At 33.2% G+C, this 24,871-nt stretch overlaps 1 protein-coding gene across 7 annotated transcripts in view; it reads left to right on the forward strand.

Annotated features, from left to right (window-relative positions):
* The window catches only part of DOCK4 (dedicator of cytokinesis 4), a 506,986-nt gene that overhangs the window by 200,605 nt on the left and 281,510 nt on the right, over positions 1-24,871 (forward strand). For all 7 annotated transcript variants that reach the window (XM_052001087.1, XM_052001089.1, XM_052001090.1 and 4 more), the window contains exons 2-6: positions 2,318-2,401; positions 4,586-4,626; positions 6,248-6,303; positions 11,280-11,376; positions 23,252-23,400. In XM_052001087.1, coding sequence (XP_051857047.1) covers positions 2,318-2,401; positions 4,586-4,626; positions 6,248-6,303; positions 11,280-11,376; positions 23,252-23,400 — 427 coding nt within the window. The remainder of the gene's footprint in view (positions 1-2,317; positions 2,402-4,585; positions 4,627-6,247; positions 6,304-11,279; positions 11,377-23,251; positions 23,401-24,871) is intronic.

The raw sequence follows: 24,871 nt of genomic DNA on the forward strand, positions 1-24,871 counted from the left end.
ATTTTTATGTGTTTTTGTAAATACATATTGACTCCTTTTGAGGACAAGGATTGCATTGTTTTTGTTTCTTTACCCATCATCTAACAATTTGTAGGTCTTAGTAAAGTCTCTTGGTTGATTGATTGTCCAAAGTTAACAGGTAACAAATAGAAGAGCCAAAATTTGAACTCGATTTCTCAGACTATACTTCCTACACTTGTTCAGCCTCACCATAATGTCTGTTTGGGATTTTTTGAGGAATCACTAAATTCATTAGTAGAATTTAGATGAGAATTTTTAAAAAATCAATCTGGAATGAATGTTATGTTTGCTTCTATAATATCAGTCCCATAGGTGAGAAATTTTTAGGGGAAAAATTGTGCATGAAATAATTTGCCCCAAGTAGAAATTTGTTTTGAATTTTCTCTTCAAAAGAGAGATTACATGTGGGGAGGGGGGAGGGAGGGGAGCCAGCAATATTAGGAAATAGTGGGTATTTATGGTACAGCTGAAAGACATGACATCATAATCAAGCATTTCCCTAAATTATTTTCAGTTGATAGTCATGCTAGATCTGTTTCCTCTTGATTTGATTCTCGAGTTTTGGAGTATTATGTTTTGATTCTTGGTCTTAATTTTATTCGCTTTCATAAAATGGACTTGAGAGTCCTCTTGAGTTGTTGTATCATCTTAATTTATCTGATTTATCATTTGTGGGGAGTAGTGTTTTTTCCAACTTCGAGAATAAACACGATTTGTATTTTTAAATTTAACTTATATCAAACACTTGGAATAAAATGACAAAAGTCAGTTTTTATCTTTTTAAAACTTAGGTAGTGAGTGGCATAGCACAAAGAACTCTGGGAGTTGGATTATAGGACTTGTGTTCAAATTATGACACGATTTCTCTGAAAATTATTATTGTTAAGTCATTTTGGTTGTGTCAGTACTTTTTAGGGTTGTCTTGGCAAAAATACTGGGCTGGTTTTCCATTTACTTCTTCAGTGTATTAAGGCAAAAAGATTAAGTGATTTATCCAGGGTCACACCTCTAGTAATTGTTGGAATCTGGATTTGAACTCATGAACATAAGTTTTCCTGATGTCAAACCAGGAGTGGTGATAGCTAAACAAATGAAAAAACTTCTCCTGGTGAGATAAAGAGTTCCATTGACGGAGTCTACCCTAAAGTATCTGACCCAGAGGCTCTGGTTCCTGCTGAGATAAGAATTATTAGAATAGAAAAGGGCCAACTGTCTTGCCAGAGACTAGGAATTATCACCAGTAGTTAGCCTCAGGCTTACCCTTTTTTCTGTTGTTTTTGCTGTCCAATTATTTCCACTCTTTGTGACATTATTTTCTTGGAAGAGATACTAAATGGTTTGTCATTTCTTCAGCTCATTTTGTAAATAAGGAAATTGAGGCAAACAGGGTTAAGTGATTTGCCCAAGTTCACACAGCTAGTAAGTGTAAGAAGTTAAATTAACTCCAATCTTCCTGACTCCAGACCTGGTCCTCCATCCATTATAGCACCTACTTGTCCACTTTGAAAATAATCTTCAGTGATCTTAGCTCTCTGCCCCCTTTTTGAATCAGTAAAATAAGAAGGTTAAAAGTTCTGCCTTCTATGATCCTAGACGTGATAGTTCTTCAGATAATTTAGGTTGTTGTCTACAACGAGTAGATGGAGACTATTTGTAGGTTCATTTTTGGGTACCTGTTGGATATTTTTCTCTGATTTTGTTGTACTTAGCCATATTTTCTATCTTTATATTTGCTTTCCTGTGACCGTTAAAATAAGTCATTTTCTTTCATTCTTACTCTGAATATCCCATGAGAATAGTGTTCTTTGTGCCACAGTTTTTCTGTTCTTCTATCCCAACTTCTATACTTAACAGCCAATTGACAAATGTTGTTGTTTCTCTTGTCTTTACAAAACCCAATCGCTGATTACTTCATGGGAGCACTTTTGGATCTTGACAGTTATTATCACAAAGCTGTTTAGAAATCAGGACCATAGATGTCTTTTAAAAAATAAAAAATATATATATATATCATACAATTGATATCCTGATTTATAAAGTCCATGGAAGCATCATTAATTTTTTTTTGAAATGTATTTTAGAAAAGCATATTATTGAGTCTATAAATTAGAGCAGATTATGTATACTTAATTTCCTTACAAAATATAAATATTTAAAATGTGTCTTCATAGTTGTTTCTTATCCAAATGCTTGTAAACTCATTTTCCTTCTCTGATTTATAAACATTTAACGACAAATGGTGTGACTTATTTTAAACTGAAAGATTAGATGACAAGTTATAAATTATCTTTTACAGTCATTGCCAGTTTTCGAGGAACAGTCCCATATGGCCTATCATTGGAAATTGGAGACACAGTTCAGATCCTAGAGAAATGTGATGGTAAGTATGCTGCTGGTCACAAGTGATATTAGTCTGATGTGGACTGTCATTTCATTCATTGTGCATTTTGTAAAGTTTGGGAACTTTTTTTTAAACACAAAACTAATCTCTATTGAAGTAGGTCACAGAGAGACATTTAGAGGTGTTTTTTTCTGTTTAAAGTCAAATAAATGAAAACAAAAATCATTTATTATTTGTGATGTTTAGAATTTGTCATTTGTATTCTCCATTTTTGTTCATGTCAAGAAGTGATACCTGGATAGTGTGAATGACTCAGTACATCAAACTAGATGTTTTGTGGTATCCTAGAAAGTTAGTGCTTAAATATCATTTGTAGTAGCCTCTTCATTATGTAGATGAGAAGACAGTGATATAAAGATTATATGACTTTATAATTGTTTTCCAATATGGGGTTAGAGTCCCTATGTCCAACCTACTACTTCAAAGTCCCTTGTAGCTGGAACTTTTCAGTTCTGAACACAAGAAATTATTTACAGCAACAACATAAACTGCCTGCTTTTTTTTTTTTAATCCTGTAAGATATCAATTGATTTTCATTTATATGCTACATAGGAATCTAAATTGTCAAAAACGTTTATGTTCATAAATATAAAAAATACTATTTTATGATACTGATACATGAAAAGCTTTTATCTAATGTCCTAAGACAATTTCCTTAAGAAATTTTCTAATAAAGGAAATTATGGTAATATATAGCTCACTAGTACTTGAATTCATACTTACATGAATTGAATAATGTTTGCTAAAGAAAATTATTAAATTCAGTAAGAGTTGGGAAGATCTAGATTACAATTCTAATGCCATATCCACTGTACCAGCATGTAAATTTGTTTTATTAGTGTCTGTGAACAAAGATATTTTTTATATTTAAATGAGTAAGTTTTGAAAATGGAAAAATATAAAGGAAAAACAATAAGGCAGTATTTGTTTCACATATGATAGAATATATGCATTATTGCCTACTCATGTTACTCTTCAGGGGTTAAATCTTGAAATACAAAACTAACAACAATTATGGACATTATTTATAAAATAAAACATTTCAAAGTATTTTTATGTTCATCTTAATCATTTAAAACACTCATGCAAAGAAACTTAATACCAGCCTGTTTCAAATACATATCAGTGTTGGTTTTTTATAACCTCTATTTTTATAAGTTGCAAACATAGTTTTTTTTTATCCTCAAAAACAATTATTTGGCTATAACTCTTTAGTAAATGAATTTGGCTGATTATAAGTCAAGGAATATTGCTAAAATCCACATTTAATTCACTTGGGTAATACGTAAGTACATTAAGCCTTGAGGGATAGGTTCAATCTGTACTTGAGACAGTGGCCTTCACTTTTTCTTATGCTCATAGGTTAACTGGCTGGTCATTTCACTTGGTTTTTATTTAGTCACAAGAAGAATGTAGCTGAAATATCCCAAGTTCATATCTATATCTACCTCTGAGAAAACAATCCAAAGCCTCTACTGAAGATGCATACTGAACAGTATCCTCCACCTCTATGTCTCAAGCATGCTAGAGAAAGAACCAGCTATCTCCCTTTTCAAGCCAGTGTAAAGACCATCCTATAACTTGGATTGTAAAAAAGTTGACTTCATCCTCATTATTTAATTCCTTCATAAAATAGAAGAGACTCATAATATAGTTCTGATTAGTGCTGACACTAATCCTTCCTCATGTTATCTATCCAAGTTTCATTTCTACCACTAATCCTTTACATCAAGAAGAGATTTTGTCCCAATTGATATCTCTGTTGGATTCATTTATATATCTTAGTTCCATTTTTGTTAAGTATAAAACTGAGGGGTAGAGGTGAAAATAGAAAGTTGCAAGATATATATTATTATTCCCTATTATAATATAAAGAAAAACTTTGGACAGTTCTTAATCTTTCTACTTTTTTGACCAGATTTCCAGGTGAGACATGAGTACAAAAACCTTAAATATGATTTTAAATAATTTTTACTTATTTATATTTTTTTGTTAGCCAATTACTAAGATCCATGATTATTAGGCTTTTATATTTTACTAAACCTTATGTTTTTATGCATCTAATTTGTACATATAGACTATTTCCCCATTAGTGAGGAACAGAAAAAAGTTATTATTCTTTTCATTCTTTTGGTTTATTAATATTTAATTATTTCTTCACAGGCTGGTACAGAGGATTTGCCTTAAAAAACCCAAATATCAAGGTAAAAAATCAACAAAAAAATTGTTTCTCATTCTAGTCATAAGTATTTTTGAACAAAAATACTTTTATTTGAATTATATGTGTGGTTGAGTTAGTAGGAACTGTATATGACAATAATGGAGATTTAAATAATTTTAAAAACTCCTTTGAACTTGGATTATATTTTGGGATAGTAACCAAATGTTAATCCTGTGTGGATCTTGAAGATTGAACTGAAGGATCTTAATAAGCTCATTATATATAAACATAATTACTAATACATTAGATTGCTAAAAACTTAAATGGGAAATGGAGGATATGTACTTTATTTGCAGTTTTTTGCTACTACAAAGTTTTCTTAGACATCTAATTTTTCTCCCCTCTCCCAGTACTAATTTTTTTGGATCCATTTTAATAATCTGGTATTTTCCCCAAAATGTCATTTAATGGTTTATAAACTATATAATATTTTTCATCTTAAACACACATACACAATATTTTGTTTGATTTAAATATATTTCCACCCCATTTTTTCTCATTCTACTTAATAATTTTATTTCTTAAAGCTTACTCTGAAAGCAAAGAGAACATAATGGACATAATATTATCTTACTTCATTTCCCACTGTTTACTCACCTAAAATTTGTTGTTTATCTCGTCACCCAGATGCAAATTGAGTATTAGTTTTTAATTGGTTATTTGAAAAAAAGTCTATTCAGACAATTTCTATCTTTTTCACTTTCTTAAAAATTAGGTCCTTTTCTGCAATTATTCTCTTTCTTAAGTTTTACATTGAGAGAAATACAAATATGGAAAAGAGGTCAGTTTTATATCTTTTCCTCATATTGTATTTTTACATTCTGTTTTTCATGCAGTGATAAAATATTCAACTGGCATTTGTTTGCTTGAAAATTTCATTGCGTTTGTCACTTGGTGACAACTTGAAAAATCTTTAGGAGGTTTAGTCATGTAATGGACAAGAATGTTGCTTCTCTTTCTCTCCTTTTGACATTTCTCATTTGTTTTCTCTTTGTTGTCAATAAAACAAAATGTTGACATCGCTTCTGGGAAGTCATCAACAGCAGTGGCAAGACAAGCCTTAACTGATGCTGCATTGTTAGCAATATTAGCCAGAGCCCATTACATATACAAACATGTATGTATGTATACACATACTCATATACATATGGATAGTCCTCAATGCCTAATGGTCATGTTTGAATGTACATCTTAATGAAAGATGAGCTAGATTGGGAGAATGAAAGTCAAAAATGTTCCAGTAAAATAATCTAACATTTATAAAGTTTTCCATTCTAACACAGAGGATCCATCTGAATATTGGTGTTTCTCTTGAAAGCTTTATTAAGTTTTACTTACTTTTGAAATATTTATCTAAATTTGAGAACTAGTGGTTATTTAAAAGGATTTGAAATGAGAACAACTAGGCTGGAATGATTAGAATCTGGTTATATAGATTACATGGTAGTGATTTTTAGATTTTTTTTTCTGTTCATAGTAGCTTTGTTGTTTTGTGGTTGGTTTTATGCATATGACTTGTGAAAACCAATCCTGCTTTAACCATAAGCGGCTGGCTGCAGAATCTTTGGGGAATATTAATTAAAACTATTTTTTTTCTCTTCTAGGGAATATTTCCTTCCAGCTACATTCATTTGAAAAATGCATGTGTTAAGAACAAAGGGTAAGAAATGAGTTTTAGTTTTCAAGATCTCATTTTGAATTTTCATAGGCTTTATATTTAGCACAAAGAAGAAACTCTTGGTGACAATAATAATAATAAAATTAGTAAATATAGCAATCATACTATCTTTCATTTATACAATGATTTAAGGTTTCCAAAACACTTTAAAAATATTATCTGATAATAATCCTCACAACAACCATGAGAGGAAGGTATTTTATTATCCCCTGAGACAGACAGTGGCTAAGTGAATTGTCCAATGTCACATAGCTATTAAGTATCTAAGACTTGTTTGAAATTCTGGTCTTCCTAACTCCTTGTCCACTGTGCTGTCCATTGTACCATCCAGCTGCCTATGCAAGTGGTATTTTTAAGTTGTTACATATACTGCAAGATACTAGGTCTTTTCCACTGAAATGCTAAAGTGATGGATAGGTTCAGTGCTTTTCAAATATTATCTTGTTTGAGCCCCATAATAACTGTAGAAAGTAATTACTGTTAAGATCCTTATTTCATAGCTGAAAAAACTGAGGTAAACAGATTAAGTGACTTATTCAAGGTTTCTCATTGAGTAAGTTTCTGAGGCAGTTTTTTTTTTTTTTAAACTCAGGTCTTCCTGATTCTACCTACCTGCGTTTATTATTATTGTTATCATTATTATTATTAGTAGTAGATTAGCAGCAATAGCAGCAGCAGTAATAACAATTGAACTAGTTGAATTTGTAGTATTATGATTCCAAATGTAGTTTTTGTCTACATTTAACATCAATTATGAATAAACCACATCTAGCTCATCTCTACAAAGTATGATGAGAGATAGGATAGCATTAGGGGATTGACTTTGGAATGAAAAACTCTCTCAGATGGAGTGTGAATAATACTTAAATAATACTCTTGACAATTGTCTACTTCACAAAAATATTTTTAAATTTTAGGATATTTTAAAAATACCTTATTTGAAATGGTCTTTCTACTTAGGATAGAGAATATAGTGTTGTGCAAAGCATGCTAACCTAGGAGTCAGTAGGCCTGAGTTCTAGTTTCTCTTCTGAAGAGTTTTTTGGGACAAATCTTTTTGCTTCCCTGGGCCTCATTTTTCCTTATTTATGAAATGATGGGAATGGGCAAGATGATGTGTAACAGTCTCTTCTGGCTCTAAATTCTGACTTTTCCTCTTTAATAAATTTATATACAAGAAAGCAAAAAAAATAAGATTTTAATTAGTAGGTTTTTCTTTTTTGATGATTTATGCCCACCTACTTCCAAGAGCACTTGGTGAGGTGGCTAGCTGGCTGATGTGTTCTATAAACTTCACTTAAAACAGAAGCATGAAAAACTGTATAAAAGAAACAGATTTTGTAGATGCTCCTGGGCTACTGAGATGAGTTGATGAGTTGATGACTGTCATTTAATCATTGAATTTGACTCTAAGCATTCTGGCAGCTGAAAGTTACATGTTGTTGCCTTATGATGAGAAATAGCAACCTTCATCTGCAAATTTTTTTTTTTTTTTGGAAACATTTTTCTCCTCACTTGGAATTTCACAAAAAAAGACATTTTCTATAATATCTTAAAACTGTGGTTTTTGCAAAATAAGCATGTTAATTTGCTTTTGAGATATTTCTCATATCTTTCCTATCTAACAGGAGAGGATATAACATTAAATCATAACTCAGTAAAATCATTTCTGTGATGGATAAAGATAATGAGGTCCAGGTCTTTTTGTCTTTGATGGATTAACTTAATATAGAACTCAGAATCTAGATGACTGAAGTTAAGTGTGCATTAGTCTATCTCAAATATCAAATATTTTATGCAAGCTTTTGCCAAGCACTATCACACTAAATTCACATCCAAGCTCCCTATGTACTAATATCTCTGATTTTGGCTAAAGTCAGAATCATGAACTTTGGATGCCAGATGTGAGAAAAGTAGAGCTATTATACTTCTGGGGAAGTTAAAGAATCCCATCTACATTTTGCCCAAATGGAATATTAGCCAACTTAAATGTGAGCATAGAGCAGCACAAATGTTACCCAGTAAGATTTTTTAAAAAGAGTTTAGAACCATTTGTACCTAGTTGCATCAATTGTAACTTTGAATGGTCACATAGAAGAGACAGTTTTAACTAAAAATGAGGGAAATGTTTTATTACCTCATAGTCCTATATATGCAAGTATATCAGGATGAACTTTATTATTTAGCTTATTTGAAGCCTATGCTGTTCCCTTATTCTTCCCTAACTAAATTAACCTTGACTTTGTAATTAAGATTGTTCATTAGCATTGCTGAAGCCTACCAGATAAGACAATTTTAGTTTGATACATGTATGAAGTTGTTTATTCTCCTAACCAATACATACAGCTATTCCCTTAAAACTGCTTATTTTATTTAGCATGAAAAAAAAAATCTTAGCCCACTACCCATAAAATTGAGCCAGTTCTTTATTAAGTTTAGATTTCAGTTTAGTGAAATTAGTATTTAATTCCTTCTAATGATCAAATATTCAGGCCATGTAAAAGGTCTTAATTTTGAATAGTTTATAAATAGTAAGAAAGTTCTGATATTGGACTATCTGTGATTAAATAATCATATATTTTTTTAAATTTTTATTTAATAGTTACTTTATATTGACACTCGTTTCTGTTCCGATTTTTTTTTCCCTCCCTCTCTCCACCCCCTCCCCTAGATGGCAAGCAGTCCTTTATATGTTGGATATGTTGCAGTATATCCTAGATACAATATATGTTTGCAAAACCGAACAGTTCTCTTGTTGCATAGGGAGAATTGGATTCAGGAGGTATAAATAACCCGGGAAGAAAAACAAAAATGCAGATAGTTCACATTCGTTTCCCAGTGTTCTTTCTTTGGGTGTAGCTGCTTTTGTCCGTCATTTATCAATTGAAACTCAGGTCTCTTTGTCAAAGAAATCCACTTCCATCAAAATATGTCCTCATACAATATTGTTGTCGAAGTGTATAATGATCTCCTGGTTCTGCTCATTTCACTTACCATCAGTTCATGTAAGTCTCGCCAGTCCTCTCTGTATTCATCCTGCTGGTCATTTCTTACAGAACAATAATATTCCATAACATTCATATACCACAATTTACCCAGCCATTCTCCAATTGATGGGCATCCATTCATTTTCCAGTTTCTAGCCACTACAAACAGGGCTGCTACAAACAAATAATCATATTTTTAAAAGATCCAGTAGGATTCTCAGTTACTTACAAAGATTCAGTGTTTCCTTTCTCACCTTCCTGAAGCTTAGCTCTTTAGGTCCATTTTAAAATGTTGCTCATTTTAAATAGGGGAACTACTGGAAGAACAAAATAATTTAATATAACATTCTTTGAAATAGCCTGTTTTTTTGTTTACTTCTTGGAAGTTGTTCCTTATTGGAACAACGAGCCATTCCATTTGTCTCAATGCTGGCTTACCATTTTTATAAGTATTTCTTTTTCCATTTTGATGCCCTGTTTTATAGTTTTTACACTTTTTTTTTATATCTGGAAAAAGGAAAACTGTCAAGAAGCAGGCAGAAATTATTGCAGCCCTCTGAAATGAAGAGCTCAGACTCCTGTGGTGAAGAATTCTCAACATGTGCTTTTACTTTTTCTAAGTGCCTTTAATGAAACTTTTAAAAAATACCAATTAGAGTTATTTTAGTGATTTTTTCTGAGAAAGAGACTTCGGAACTGCTATTAGTATCAGACGAAGAATTTCATCTCTCATTAGGATCTCTTGGTTTGAACTGATGCTGCTATCTTTTCTACTGGGTGATGACCCTACCTGTCATCCTTAAGAAAATTAAACTTGACAAACGTGGAATCCTGCTCTTCTTAAGTCCTAGAATTAGACATTCGTAGAGTTTGAGAGCTGAAAAAAAATAATATATTCCTGCAAAGCAGTATTAATGTTGGCCTTGTAACTCTTTAACCTCATAAAAATGTGAAAGGATTTGCTTCCTGGAATTGAAACTGAATGGAAATGGAGACTCTCATGCCAAACAATCAAAAATAAAAATCTGTTAACTTCATCTTCCCTTTGCTCTCTCTTCTGTTTAGCAAAAGAACTTGTGATAGAATCATTCTTCCCTGCACCTCATCACCTATATATATTTTTAGACTATTGTGTGACATTTTTTCAATATATGGGTCTTTTCTATTAGAGCCCTATGGAATTATACTATGGAAGATAGTATAAAGAATGGAAATTTGGGCCTAAAAAACCATGCTAACTCCTCAGAGTAAATATAACATCAGCATTATGATGGGGATTTGATACTAAAATATATTAAAGATATAATTAAGTTATCTCTCATTCTAAGTCCTCAAATAATCATTCAATAAAAATTAATTATTTATTATAGATAAGGCATTTTATCAAGTTCTAGGAATACAAAGTCAAAAATCAAACCTTACCTGCCCTCCAGGAGTTCACGCTTTATTCTGGGATCCAATATGCATACAGATTAGCAGGTAAAAAAAAATAAGTGAAGGGAAACAATTATTAACAGTGTAGAAAAAGGCATGCATAAAAATCTTTTTGATGGAGGTGATATTTAAGCTGAGTCTTCTTGGTATTGAGACTGTGATGAGGAAAGTGTACAATCTGGGGGAATATCTGGTGAAAAGGAACAGAAATGGGAGTTTGGGAAATAACTGGTATGTCAGTTTGCCTGTAATTTTGCTTGAATTAAGAGTAACAATAATACATAATTCTAGAAGGGTTGGTGGGAGTTAGATATTGCAGAGGTCTTTAAATAACAGACTGACAGTTTTGGATTTTCTCTCTAAATATAATGTTGCTTTGTAATTAGAAAATGATAATTCTTTGCAGATTGAAATATTGATAAGGAGTCTCTCCTTGCCCCCCTTTTCCCATCATGATATTGAAAACAAATTTATCGTCTATAGCGTTTGATAATACTATTGTGGGTATTTTTTAAAAATATATTTTTAATATCACAGGCAGTTTGAAATGGTAATTCCAACAGAAGACTCCGTTATCACAGAAATGACATCAACTTTAAGAGACTGGGGAACCATGTGGAAGCAACTTTATGTGGTAATTTGCTTTTTATGGTATTGTTGTTCTGATAGAAAATAGTTTAAAATAAAATATCAGAAATTTCAATAATTGTGCATATCATTAAATGATTTCTAAATTTTCTAAAGGTAAGATATTGTGATTGTGTTTAGAAGTGCCTTCTAAATCATCAAAGAAAGATCAAATTATGTTCAGCACCCTTTTCCTCTTAAATGTGTTTCAATATATTCTGATTCCTTTTAGTAATCAAAATATAATATGCTTAGTATGTTTCAGTTAACTGGAATATTTGATTAATAAAAAGCACTCTAGTCCTTAATTGTATTGGGAAAAAAAACTTGATATGTTGTATTTTTTTTAAAGCCTCAAGATATGTATGATGACTGAAGAAAATGGATAAGTCAATTAATTATGGGCAACCAGGTGGTGCTGTGGCTTGAGCACTGGGTATGGAGTCTGGAAGATTTATCTGAATTCAAATGCAGGTTCAGACACTTAGTAGCTGTGTAATCCTAGGCAAGTCCCTTAACCCTGAAAAAATTTGCATCAATGTCCTCATCTATAAAATGTACTGGAGATGAAAATGGCAAATCATTTCAGTATCTTTGTCAAGAGAACCCCTAATGTTCCATGAAGAATCAGACATGTCTAAAAACAAACAAATAAACAAAAAGGCTAGTTAATTATTTAGTATACATTTATTAGAAGGAATTAGACTTTATGATTAAATTGTCAGCCTAGATTTTTTTTTAGGAAACAAAAGACAAACGTAATAAATTTAAAGCATTACTGATAGATGTTTTGAGATGCTTTGCTAGGATTATGACAAAGAAAAAACATTTTCTAGAATGAGAGGAATAGAAATGATAGTAGTTTTTCTTATCTGTGTTACTTGAGGAATTTAGTATACTTGATCAAGGAAAGATAGACCTTAAGAAAATAAGTATAACAAAATAGCTAATGTTGGTACTATAGCCCTATATCTTGTCCCAGGATAGCTTGAACAGTCTTGTGTTGAGAAGCAAGAATAGTCCTATAAGAATTGTCAGGATGTAAGGACATCATGAGGATAAAAGCACAATAGAAATAAGAATGACCTGAAGGACCTTGTGCCATCAGGCATCTAAAGAAAAACAATTCCATTTTTTCGATTGAAAACATTACAAATACTATATTCTACTGAAATATAAGTAAAGCCCAAGCAAAATTCTTAACTTAAAACAATGATATATGAGTACTTTTTAATAGAGGGAAAAAAAATCATTTGAATGGTACGTAAAAATTACAGTATCTTTAGTATTTAATACATGCACCTGGACAAGCATCAGTCTACTGCAGTTTGAGTGAACAAAACTATTTTGTTAATAATCGGCTTTACCTTTGTTTTCTTGGGGGGGGGGGAGAAATTTGAATAATATTTTACCTGATCAGGTTATTCATAGCTTCATTTGAAGCTACGAACTTCTGTTTTGAATATCACAGTTAATTTGAAAACCAGCCAAATAAGGATGATGACCACCCTGTAGGAGGCAAACACCAGAGACAGGTCAGCTCTAATTCAAAGATTGCTTTGTTCTGAGAAACAGAGAACAGATAAGTAGTAAGAATAGAGCAACTTTCTTGGCAAATCAGGAATCAACATATTATTCCTACATTATATTCAGCTGTATTTAAAAACAGCTAATGCAATTTGACCTGGAAAGATAATGGAGAAATAAAATACAAGATTATTAGGTAGCCCAATTTAGAGATGATGACTCTGATAGGCCTGTCTTCCTTTCCTGTACTTTCATGTTCCAAGTTAATGATACTTTATTAATGGTGATTGTGGGTGTATTGTCACCAATCCAGTATTTTGGGTCATATAAAACACAGTGACTGGCAGGTGTTTGTGTTAGCAGAGATAGATTTAGGGCAATCAAATTCTGTGACAGCATAGAAAAAGACCAGCAGGAGTATAAAGAATATTGAACTAGCTGGAACACTGGAGGAAATTACATATGGAATCTTAGACTTGGAGCATTTTCAGTCTGAAGTACCCTTTGACTTTACAGATAAAAAAATTGGTGCTCAGTGATGTTAATTGACTAAGGTCACAGCTAATTAATTGTCAGGGAGCTGATTCCAGAGTAGGTCTTCCATGTAGCTCTTTGGTATTCTTGAATTACAGCACAGCTGCTGGAGGGTAAGACTGAGCAATAAGCATATTTCCATCTGTTTATTTAACACACTTCTTCAGTGTCCAATATGTACAAGGTACTACTCTGACTGCTGTGGGAGATTTATAGAAAAATATGACAATATCTGACTGCACAAGGTTTACAGTAAGGGAAAAAGATGTGTACACAAGTAGATAGAAGACAAGGAATTGCCTTTAAGGAATGTGTAATAAGATAGGTCCAAAGTATTACAATTCGTTCAATGAAGAGATTAAAAATGTGAAGATGACTGAGAGGGAAAAAAAAAGGGATTCAGTAAAAATCTAAAAAAGATGCTAAAGATTTAAAAAGGAGTTGGGGAGAAGTTGGGGAGAAGATAGGGTTAGGTTTTTGAGGTAGAAAGAATAACACGATGGGGAAAATTGTCAGGAGAGTAAGTATAGAGTGTATTCAGTTAAGGGAAACGTGATTAAGGTAAAATCACTTTGTGCTGATTAGTTGACATTAGAAGTGACATATATAGTGAAAAGGTCTTGACTGAATTAATAGAAGAGTTCATCTTTCAACTAATAGTGTGTTTGCGAGCAGTATAGTCTTGGGCAAATCATTTGAAGCCTCAGTTTCTTCATCTTAGAAATATAATAAGTATAATAATATTCAACAATATCTACCTCATAAAGCTATCATAGAGCTGCTACTATGTATCATATACATAGAGCTATCATGTATAGTTTCCTAAAGACTTAAATAATGTGCTTTTATACTTGAAAGGCAACATGGTATATGAGATAGCTACATGGCATAGTGGATAAAGGTCTAGCCTTGATTCAGGAAGGCTTGAGTTCAAAACCAGTCTTAGATAATTCCTAGCTGTGCGATTTTGAACAAATTTAATTTTGCATTGTTTCCTGATTTGTAATATTGAGATAATAATAGCATATTCTTCCCAGGATTGTTGTGAGATTATAGTGAGATTTTTGAAGATTGCTTTGAAAATCCTAAAGTGCTATATAAGTGTTAATTGTTGTTATTTTTAATAATAATATTATTATCCTGGTTTATAATAGTTTTAGATTCAGACCTGAATGTAATTCATGGCTTTAAAATATAACAGTTTAGTGACCTGAACAAATATTTTAACCTCTTTGTATTTTAATACCTTCAATCATAAAATGAAGATGAGAATTTCCTTACTAAATTATCAGGACTGTCATGAGACAAGTGCTTTTTAAACTTTAAAGTATCACTTAATTGCGGTTTGCTTTTGCTGTTATCAGTTCTAAGTTCTGGTGTCAAGCCAAGCTAGTTTAATTTCTCTTCCATTGGACTGCACTTTAGACACTTCAGAAGAGTAGTCATGTTAGCCCTTGAAAAGGCTAAATATCCCCAGTTCCTTCAAGTGATCCTTGGATAATGATACTTTGCCATGTTGGTCATTGTTCTCAAGCTTTGCTCCAATCTGTCATTGTCCTTAAAATGTCATTGTGGATTAGCTACTCTTTAGGTATTGAGGATACAAAAATAAAAATGACTCATTGACCTTAGAGAGTTTTTATTCTACTGTAGAAATACAGTCCTACTGATGAATGGATATGTTTATATGCAATATAATATATGTGTATTTCTATATATATTTATATAGCTATATAAATTTTGGGGGGAGGCATGGGGGTAATTGGGCTTAAATGACTTGCTCAGAGTCATGTAGCTAGATTTGAATTTGGGATTCCTTGACTTTGGGGCTGATGATTTTTCTATGGTGCCACCCAGTTGCTTTCAGCACATGTAAATTTTTAAAAAATTATAAATATTAAAAATTTAAACTATACACACATATATATGTTGATGAATATATGTAGAAATATATTTTACATGTGAATACCCATGGGTAGATAGTCATCAACATATATATGTGTGTATAATATTATGTAGCAATTGTCTTTTTTTGATTCAGGAATAAATTAGATTTAAGTGAGGCAGAATTGTATAAGTCATCTATGTTTACATAAATTTATATGTTTCTTTTTATAGGTTGGTATTATAATATTTATTAAAATAATGCTATGAGGGTAGCTAGATGGTGCAGTAGATAGAACACCAGCCCTTAATTCAGGAGGACCTGAGTTTAAATCTGGTCTCAGACACTCAACACTCCCTAGCTGTGTGACCCTGGGCAAGTCACTTAACCCCAATTGTCTCAGGAAAACAAACAAACAAACAAACAGTGATACATGAGTACTTTTTAATAAAGGGAAAAGAATCTTTTGAAAGGTAGATGAAAGTCACAGTATCTTTAGTATTTAATATATGCACCTGGACAATCATCAGTCTACTGCAGTTTGAGTGAACAAAGCTACTCTGCTAATACAGCAAAGAACTAAAGAAATAAAATGCAAGATTTGTAAAATCCCACCCAAAATCCTCAGTGTTTAATGTATTCATGTAGTAACTAATGAAAAACCCAAGAAAAATAACATTTTATATCATAAAGCATTGTAAAACATTTGGTAATTTTCAGTTATCAAAATTGTGAGTTTTGTGTTTTGTATCTTTTTCTCAAAGAGGAAAAAAATTCTTTTTTTTGCTTCTTTTTCATGCACATACACATCCATTTACATACATATAAATTCTCCACTAAATGCTTTATCTCTGCAATAGAATGTCAATTTTTTGAGGAATATCTGTGTATATACACATATGTGTGTGAACATGGATATACATATATCTATTGGTGATTATATACACACACACACTATATATATATCTATATATATATATATACACATATCCATATCCACACAGGTGCTTACTTTTATTGGCTTCAGAATACAAATAAATGACTATCACTTTTCAGTGTTTATCCTGCAAAAATCTTTCTCACTTCTCTTTGAACCTCAATTTCTTTTTTCTCAGGAGATGAGAATAATTGTGTAATACCTACCAGATGAGGTCATTTTGAGGGTAGTGTTTTGTTTAAGTTTAAAACACTATATTAATTTATGATATTGATGATGATGTTGAGTATATTAGTTAGGCAGGGAGGCAACAAGCATTTACAAACCTTATATACCTGGTACTGTGCTAAACCCCTGGGGATACAAATACAATCAAATAGAAAGACAATTCATATTCTTAAGGAGCTCACATTCTCATGAGGGAAGATAACTTTTTCACATGCTTTTAAAAAATATGTTAGTTGTGTGGGGAGAGAGTTCACAAGTGAGACCATGTTGACAATGTCTGGGAAAGCCAGAAGCTTTGTGTACTTACTGTATTTCCCTAACGCAGTAGTTTGAGATTAAGGCACTTTGCAATCTTTCAACCAGCATACATGTCTATTATCGTCTACATGTTAAAAAAAAAACAAAACAAAAAAACTAATACTGAAATACACTCTTAGCACAAATATGATTTTTATAGTCAGGCTAAGGATCTGTGTTGTACCCTGAATTTTTGAGACTATTTAAAGAATTGGGCATAAAAGGACAGCCTATATATATCATTCTTTACCTCACGAAATTCACATTCTAATGAGGGAGACAAAAACAAGATTTTTACAAAGCAGATATTACATGATTTCACTAACCATGAAGTATACTGAGAAAAGGCTCTTACAGAAGGTGAGGTTTCAAGCTGAGTCTTGAAAGAAATTCAGGCAACCAGAGGAAAAATTCAAAGGAAGATAAAGATAACATTCCAGAAATGAGGATTGAAAAAAATGGATTTGAAAGGTAGAATGTCCTATGGGGGGAATATCAAGAGGCAGATGTTAAAGTTCATGAAAAGTGTAAAATGTAAAAAAGTTGCAAAGATAGGAAAAAAAGGTAAAGTCTTGAAGAGTTTAAAATTCCAGATCTTATATTGGATTCTCTTAATAGGGTTAATGGTTAATATTAAGAGTTAATAGGGAACTACATTTGCTTTACCTGAATAAAATTGTTTCATAAAAAAAATTCAATGAATTTTTCATCAAAATATCAAAATTTCAGGACAGAATAATAATAATTTTTAAAAATTCACTATAACCACATACTGTGCAACAGGAAAAGTATGTAATTGGAATGGTGTTTCTCTGTTAACTGTGTGAGTGTTTTGGAGAATGGCTTTTGAGGAAATACTGTCTTTTGAAATTATGACTGAGGAGCTCTCTAATCATTTGACATTTTCTTGATGTTATCCCTATGGTTAGAAACGTGCATAATGAGAGTTTATTTGGGTAGAGTTGATGACAATATGGTTGGACATGCACTTTAGGAAAATCACTTTGAGACTTAGAAGATGGATTGGAGAAGAAAGACAGACCAATCAAGAGTTAATCACAATTATCCCTTCCTGAGTTTGTGAGAGCCCAAATTAGAATGGCTGTATCAGAGAAGAGAAAGGGGAGTACAGAAACAATAGAACTTGATAATAGATGACATATGTGGAATGAGAGCAAATGAGGAATCAAGTACATTAAGATTATGAGTTTGGGTAACTTTGTGCACTCCCTAGTAACAGGGAATCTTAAAAGATGGAAGAGTTTTGGATGGAAGATAATGAGCTCTATTTTAAACATGCTGAGTTTGAGATACCTTAGGATATGTAATTAAAGATGATGAGTTGAGGAGAAAAGTTAGGGAATTTGTGAATCATTCCCAAGGAGATGATGATTGAACTGATGATGTTTCCAAGTAAGATAACATGCAGGGAGAAAAGAACAGGGCTAAGGCTAGCACTTCAAGGAATACTTATGTTTAGAGGGAATGATTTCCATGAAAAATGAACAAAAACACTGAGGAGGGGTCATGCCAGTAGAGAGAACATGGAAAGAGCAATGTCATAAAAACCCAGAGAAGAGTGTTTATTTATCTAGGATAAGAAAGTGCTTAACAGTGTGTAAAGCCTGTAAAGAAGTTGAGGAGGATAAAAATCGAGAAAAGGCCAGGAGACATGGCAATTAGGAGAACACTGGTGAGTTTGGAAAAGCAGTTTCAGGTTAAGTGATGCAGCTGAAAGCCAATTATGTATGGCTTGGCTTTTTCATTTCCAGTTATCATCTTTCTCCAAATCCATTTGTTTTTCTCTTTGGTGGTGACATCTTATGAAATACATTAGGACTCCTCAGCCATTGCTGTTTAATGATTTAGAAAATATGTAACTGCATTTTAAAATACGTAATTCCAGTTATTACTAAACATCCTTAACAACTGAAAACTTATTAATGGCATAAAAGTTGATAGTTTTTTCAGGACAGCTTCTTACTCTAAAAATGTTTTAGCAAGAATGAATGGTGTCTCTGAATTCTCTCAATGTCTTCTCAATACCTTCAGAAAAATATATTTCGGTAGTATGCAGAAAAAATTCCCAGATATGTGGCTTGAGCCTGAGAAGTTCATTTCTAAATTAAACAGAACTTGTCTCTTAGGGAAAACACTGAATTTTCAAAGACATAATTCCCTGTGAATGACAGTGAGGATAAACCAACCTTTAACCTTCTCCATATACTTTAATTGCTGTAATCATTGAAGGCTCAGAATAAAATAAATGTAAAATATAAAAATGTGAAACATTAAAACTCGATGAAGTTTTAATTTGTAAACAAGAGGCACCTACTTTTGTTTGTTTTTGATTGGATTACAAGAAACATGTTATGATTGGTTGAATTAGCATATAAATTGAGTCTTTGCATTAAAATAGCAAGTTATTTTGGGAATTGGCCAGTTCAGGAGGTGAAGATTCTTGGTTTTGGTGTTGTAGCTAGAAATGGAGGGAAATCAAGGCCCCCTAAAAGAATTGTCATTGAGATAAGGAGAAATTTTTTTCTGTTTCCCAAATTTTCACTGACCATTGTCTTTGGATACTCTAGTCAATTTTGAGAAAATTCATCTAATTGGGAGTAGGGATAGACAGGTACAGAAAATTAGTCACTTGAAGAAGGAAGATATTTCAGGTAGCGTGTAGTCTCATGGTAGAGACGTTAATATGTTATGAACTAAAGAAATAGCATGGGGGAGGCAGCTAGGTGACCCAGTTGATAGAGCACCAGCCCTAAAGTCAGGAGGACCTCAGTTCAAATTCAATCTCAGACACTTAACACTTGCTAGCTGTGTGACCCTGGGCAAGTCACTTAATCCCAATTGCCTCAGCAAAAATAATAATAATAATAATAATAATAATAATAATAATAATAAAATAAAATAAAGAAAAAGCATGTTTTGGGCACCTAGCTGAGGAGAGTAGTCAGCAGAGAAAGCTGCACCCTCTGCAAATAAGTCTGTATCCATTAGCTGAGAGAATCCTCTACAAAAGGGGAAAGAATTTCAGTACTGTGGATTACACATTTTCCAGCATATGTATCTCTCACAATTGTACTCTGACTTTGAACCCATGGATACTATATATATATATATATACTATATATATATATAAAATTTGTGGGAATGGTGCATCTCAGCATTTTTTTTTTGTGATACTATTTTATAACAACCATGTTTACTATCTTATTAGTAAATGCCTTTGCCAAGAACAAATTAATTTTACTAGCCAGTTGTTAATTGAAAGATTAATATAGTAGGGATTAATAAGCTTCACATGTAGAAGCTCACAGATCTACCTTAGAAACTAATGTAGCAGTCACCCTTCTGGGAACTCCACCTTCAAGTAAGCAAGCAAGGGTGTGTGTGTATGTGTGTGTGTGTGCGCGTGCTTATGTATACGTGCCTGCACTATAGATCAGAGCCTTAGGATTTTTTTTAAGTTTACATTTGATATAACATTTATATCAATATATAGAATTTCTCATACTTCCTTATTTTATCACACTTCAGGAATGTGATAGTCATTAGTTATTAGGGAGAGATAAAAGTAGGAGCTAAGGTTGACATAGTAGCAACAGAAGGGTTTGCCTTTTATTAATTGTATTACTTCTCTAGATTCAAAGAGGCGAGCAGATAAGGGATCTAGGAAGTCTACAAGGTATAACACTTCATCTAGGGTGCAAGGGTCAGTGAAAGATTTAGAAAAGAAAAGATTTGGATTGAAGGACAAAAGTCTGTTGGACAGATTCTAAATAGTTGAGCCAGTATCTTAGTTGACAGTCACTAAATCAAGTTAAGTCAACTAGGATTTGTTAAATGTCTGATATGTGTCAGACACTTTACTATACTCTGGGGATACATAGAAAGGTAAATGAATGAAAAAATAGACACTATTGTCTAGAATCAGCTTTGAACAAACAATATATATGCAGATAGTGGGGATAATCTCAAATGCAAAGGACTAACAGTAACTGAGACTTAAAGGAAGCCAGGGGAGCCAGCAGGCAAAACTGAGGAAGAAGACAATTCCTTGTATGAGTCCAGCCAGTAAAAAAGTCCACAGCAAGGAGATGGAGTGTAATGTGAGAGAACAGCAAAGAAACCCATTATTACTAGATTTTAGAGTACATGGGAAGAAAACTCTACACTTAGGATGTGGTCGGGTTATAAAGGATTGTGATTGAGACAAAGAAAGGATCTTTATATTTGGTCTTGAAGGTGAAATGGTCAAACCTGTGTTTTAGGAGGATCAGTTTGATAACTGAATCAAGGGATCTGTATGGGGAGAAATGAAGCAAGGGATTAACCCACAGTAACAGTCCAGGTGTGAAGTGATGAGAGCCTGCGCCAGTTTAGTAGCAGTGTCAGAGGAGAGAAAGGGTGATATAAGACAGATATAATGCTAGAACTTGACAACTTATTGGATATGGAGTTAGAGAGTTAAGAATTAAGGATGACACCTGGGTTTTAAGGTTTGGTAAGTGAGAGAATAATGACTTTCATGGCAGTATTAGGAGAATTAGGAAGAAGGGAAAGTTTTGAGGAAATGTAATGGATGTGTTGATTTTATGCTACTAAAAGATATCTACTAGGTAGCTGTGATGTGGGATTGAAGTTTTGGAGAGCCGTTAAAGCTAGCTGAACAAATAGGTCAGAGAGCTGTGAACATAGACATGTTAGTGAATCCCTGGGAGTTGATGAGATCACCAAGTGAAATAACATATAGAGAGAAGAAAGTTCAGGTTAACAGGTAGCACGTGGATGAATCTCCATCAAAGGAGTTAGAGGCTTATTCAGACAGAAGAAAACCAGGAGAGAACAGTGCAGTGAAGACCTAGAGGGCAGAGAGTATCAGAATAGGATTTTTAGGCATCAAAAGCCACCGAGAGTTCAAGAAAGTGGATCCTTTGAGAAGTATATTAGCAGATTAGGGAAGGGGAGAGGAGTAGTTGTGGCTTTGAATGGCATAGAGTACTTCATAGCAGGGAAGAGTGAATTTCCAGAGTAGTTAACAGCATGAACATTTGAAGAGCATGGACTGGGTAGGGGGCAAGGAAAAAATTGCTTTGACCAGAGAAAATGTTTGTATTGGAAAGTAGTAAGAAATAAAATTGAATAAGACAATGGAGCTAAGTCCATGGCATGACCTTATGTACAGAGCCGAGCACATAGGAATTTAGACTCAGTTGTGGACAATAGAGAGATATCAGAAATTCTTTTGTTTTTTGTTTTTTATTTTCAGTACATCTGCATGGATAATTTTTTTTTTTAATATTGACCCTTGCAAACCTTGTGTTGCAAATTTTTCTTCCTTCCTTCCACTACTTCCTCCCCTCGATAGCAAGACATGTGCAATTCTTCTATGCATATTTCTACAATTATCTTGGTGCACAAGAAAAATCAGATCAATAAGGAAAAAAAAATGAGAAAGAAAACAAAATCCAAGCAAACAACAACAAAAAGAGTGAAAATGCTATGCTGTGATACACACTCATTTCCCACAGTCATCTCTTTGTGTGCATATGACTCTCTCCATCACAAAACCATCAGAAATTCTTGAACAGAAAAATGTTAAAAAAATGTGATGGGAGAAGAAATTATATCAGATGTGTGTGGTTTGTGTATATAACTCATAATTCTTTGTTTTACATTTTCTAATGGATACTTGTGATGTATTATTATATATTCTTGTTTAGTCATTTCAGTTGTGTGTTAACTTGTAGTAACCCCTTTTAGGGTTTTTTGGCAAAGATACTAGAGTAGTTTGTCATTTCCTTCTGCTCATTTTACAGATGAGGGAACAAAGGTGAACAGGGTTAAATGGCTTGCCTAGGGTTGCATAGCTAGTAAGTTTCTGAGGCTGGATTTGAACTAGGGTCTTCCTAACTCCAGAGCCAGCAATCTCTCCACTATACCACTTATTTGCCTTATTACTATATATTATAATTATCCACATATATGTCACTAAATTGTAAATCCCATAATTGTGAGGCCCATATTTTGTCCAAACTTTTTTTGTTGTCCCCTGTACCTTGCATAGTGCTCTGCATTCTGTAGTTGCCAAATAAATATTTCTTAATTGGAATGAGTTCTATGCGTGTGAGTGTACACACCATAATTTAGAAACTAGTTGTTTAATCTGTTTTGGCAGTGGCTAAAGCACTGGACCTGGTGTTAGGAAGATTTACCCTCTTAACTTCAAATCTAATTTTAGACACTTATTAGCTGTATGTGTCAGCCAATTTTACATCAGTTTCCTCATCTATAAAATAAGCTAGAGAAGGAAATGAACAACCATTCCTATATCTTTGCCAAGAAAACCCCAAACTGGGATGAGTCGGACATATGTGAACTACAACACATTAATCTAATTACTGTAAAGAATGTTGTATTTTGGGTTAATTAATGAATTCTCCTTCTTTGGATCTTTTTTAGAGAAATGAAGGTGATCTTTTCCATCGACTGTGGCATATAATGAATGAAATCCTGGACTTAAGACGTCAAGTATTAGTTGGTCATCTCACCCATGACCGTATGAAAGATGTGAAACGGCATATCACTGCTCGCCTGGACTGGGGCAATGAGTGAGTCCTAACAGCAGAAGCTATTTCAGATAATTGAGCATAACAGTAATTAGATATGGATAGATAGTGTATGGTTACAGTTGCTGAAGGAGCCAAGTGCAGCTTTCTCCTGTTTTATTGATTATGTGTGCCCTTGGAAAAATTAATTTCTTTATTATGCAATAAATATATACAAATACACAAATAGAGTGTGGGCTGAATGGCTTCCAAGGTCCTTTCTAGCACCAAATATAAGATCCTGTGATCCTTTCATTTACTCTCAGAGCAGACTGTCTCTCATAGGGTCAGGAAAAGCCCAGCTGCTGCTAACTCAGTTATCCTTGTTCCAAATCAATAAATCAACAAAGATTTGTTAAGCATTCACTCTGTGCCAGGCACTTACATAGGTAGACCCTGAGAATATAAAGACAAAAATGATAAGAGTTTCTGTTCCATCAAGGGAAGCAGTGCTGGCCCCTGTCAGCCTTGTTTTCCCTTCTATTGTGTAGAATAACAGCACGGACATCCTTGCTAGAAAGGAAATACTCGGGGGAATCATTCTGGTCAGTGTTGCCACTGATTCCTGTCTCTCACCTTCAGCTGAGCCTTCCCTTTGGCCTGGGTATTTGCACTTCCTGAGTGCCTCTTCTGCACCATGGCACTTGTCTTGAGAAGGTCACCAGTGTAATCCTATGAGAAATTCCACTTCTCTTAATTTTAAATGAGTCTTATGGCAAGAGCATATGTGGGGCTCCTCATAATTTGTCTTGCATATAGATTAGCTCTTTTGCAGTTTAGAGTCTACTTAGGATAATTCTGTAGGTGAGATCCTTTCTTGAAGGGCTTAGTTTAAGCCATACACATCCCTTTTTTTTTTTTTTTTCTTCCCAGCGGGAGGAAAGCACTTTTTACTAACACATCTAATCACTTACATATCTCACAAAGTATGCTTCTGGCTGGAAAGGGATTGGTACTTGAAGCTAAGCCAGTGTCCAGCCTCTATGGGGACCTCTAGGGAACTCCCTAATATTCCTTCCAGTTTTAAAAACATTGATGTTTAGCTTCCTAAACCCCTTGAGTGATTATATCTGCATTATGATGTTTTTCTTTTAGGTTTATGGCATGGTAAATAATAATAATGTGAGGTAATAGAGCCAAATCTGAGCTGAGATAATTCTGATGCTTATCTGATGTTGATAGATGATTTCTTTCCTTACCTTTCTTGCCCTACTCTCCAAAGAATCAAAAAGAAAAACTCTAAATATGAGCATCAATAACCTTTCAAATGGTCTCCTTGCCTCTAATTTCTCTCTATTCCATACAATTGACCAAATACTTATCTTTATAGGTAAGTCTCATGTTAATCCCTAGCTCAGTCTTTAGTAGTATGTCATTGCCTACTGACATTTAACTTAGCATTCAAGATTTTCTATAATCTGTCTCCAGCTTTTTTGTTGTGCCTTTTTGTGTCTTATTTCCCCATTATTTAAAA

This window comes from Antechinus flavipes, chromosome 5, assembly GCF_016432865.1.
Source record: "Antechinus flavipes isolate AdamAnt ecotype Samford, QLD, Australia chromosome 5, AdamAnt_v2, whole genome shotgun sequence".
NCBI lineage: Eukaryota > Metazoa > Chordata > Mammalia > Dasyuromorphia > Dasyuridae > Antechinus > Antechinus flavipes.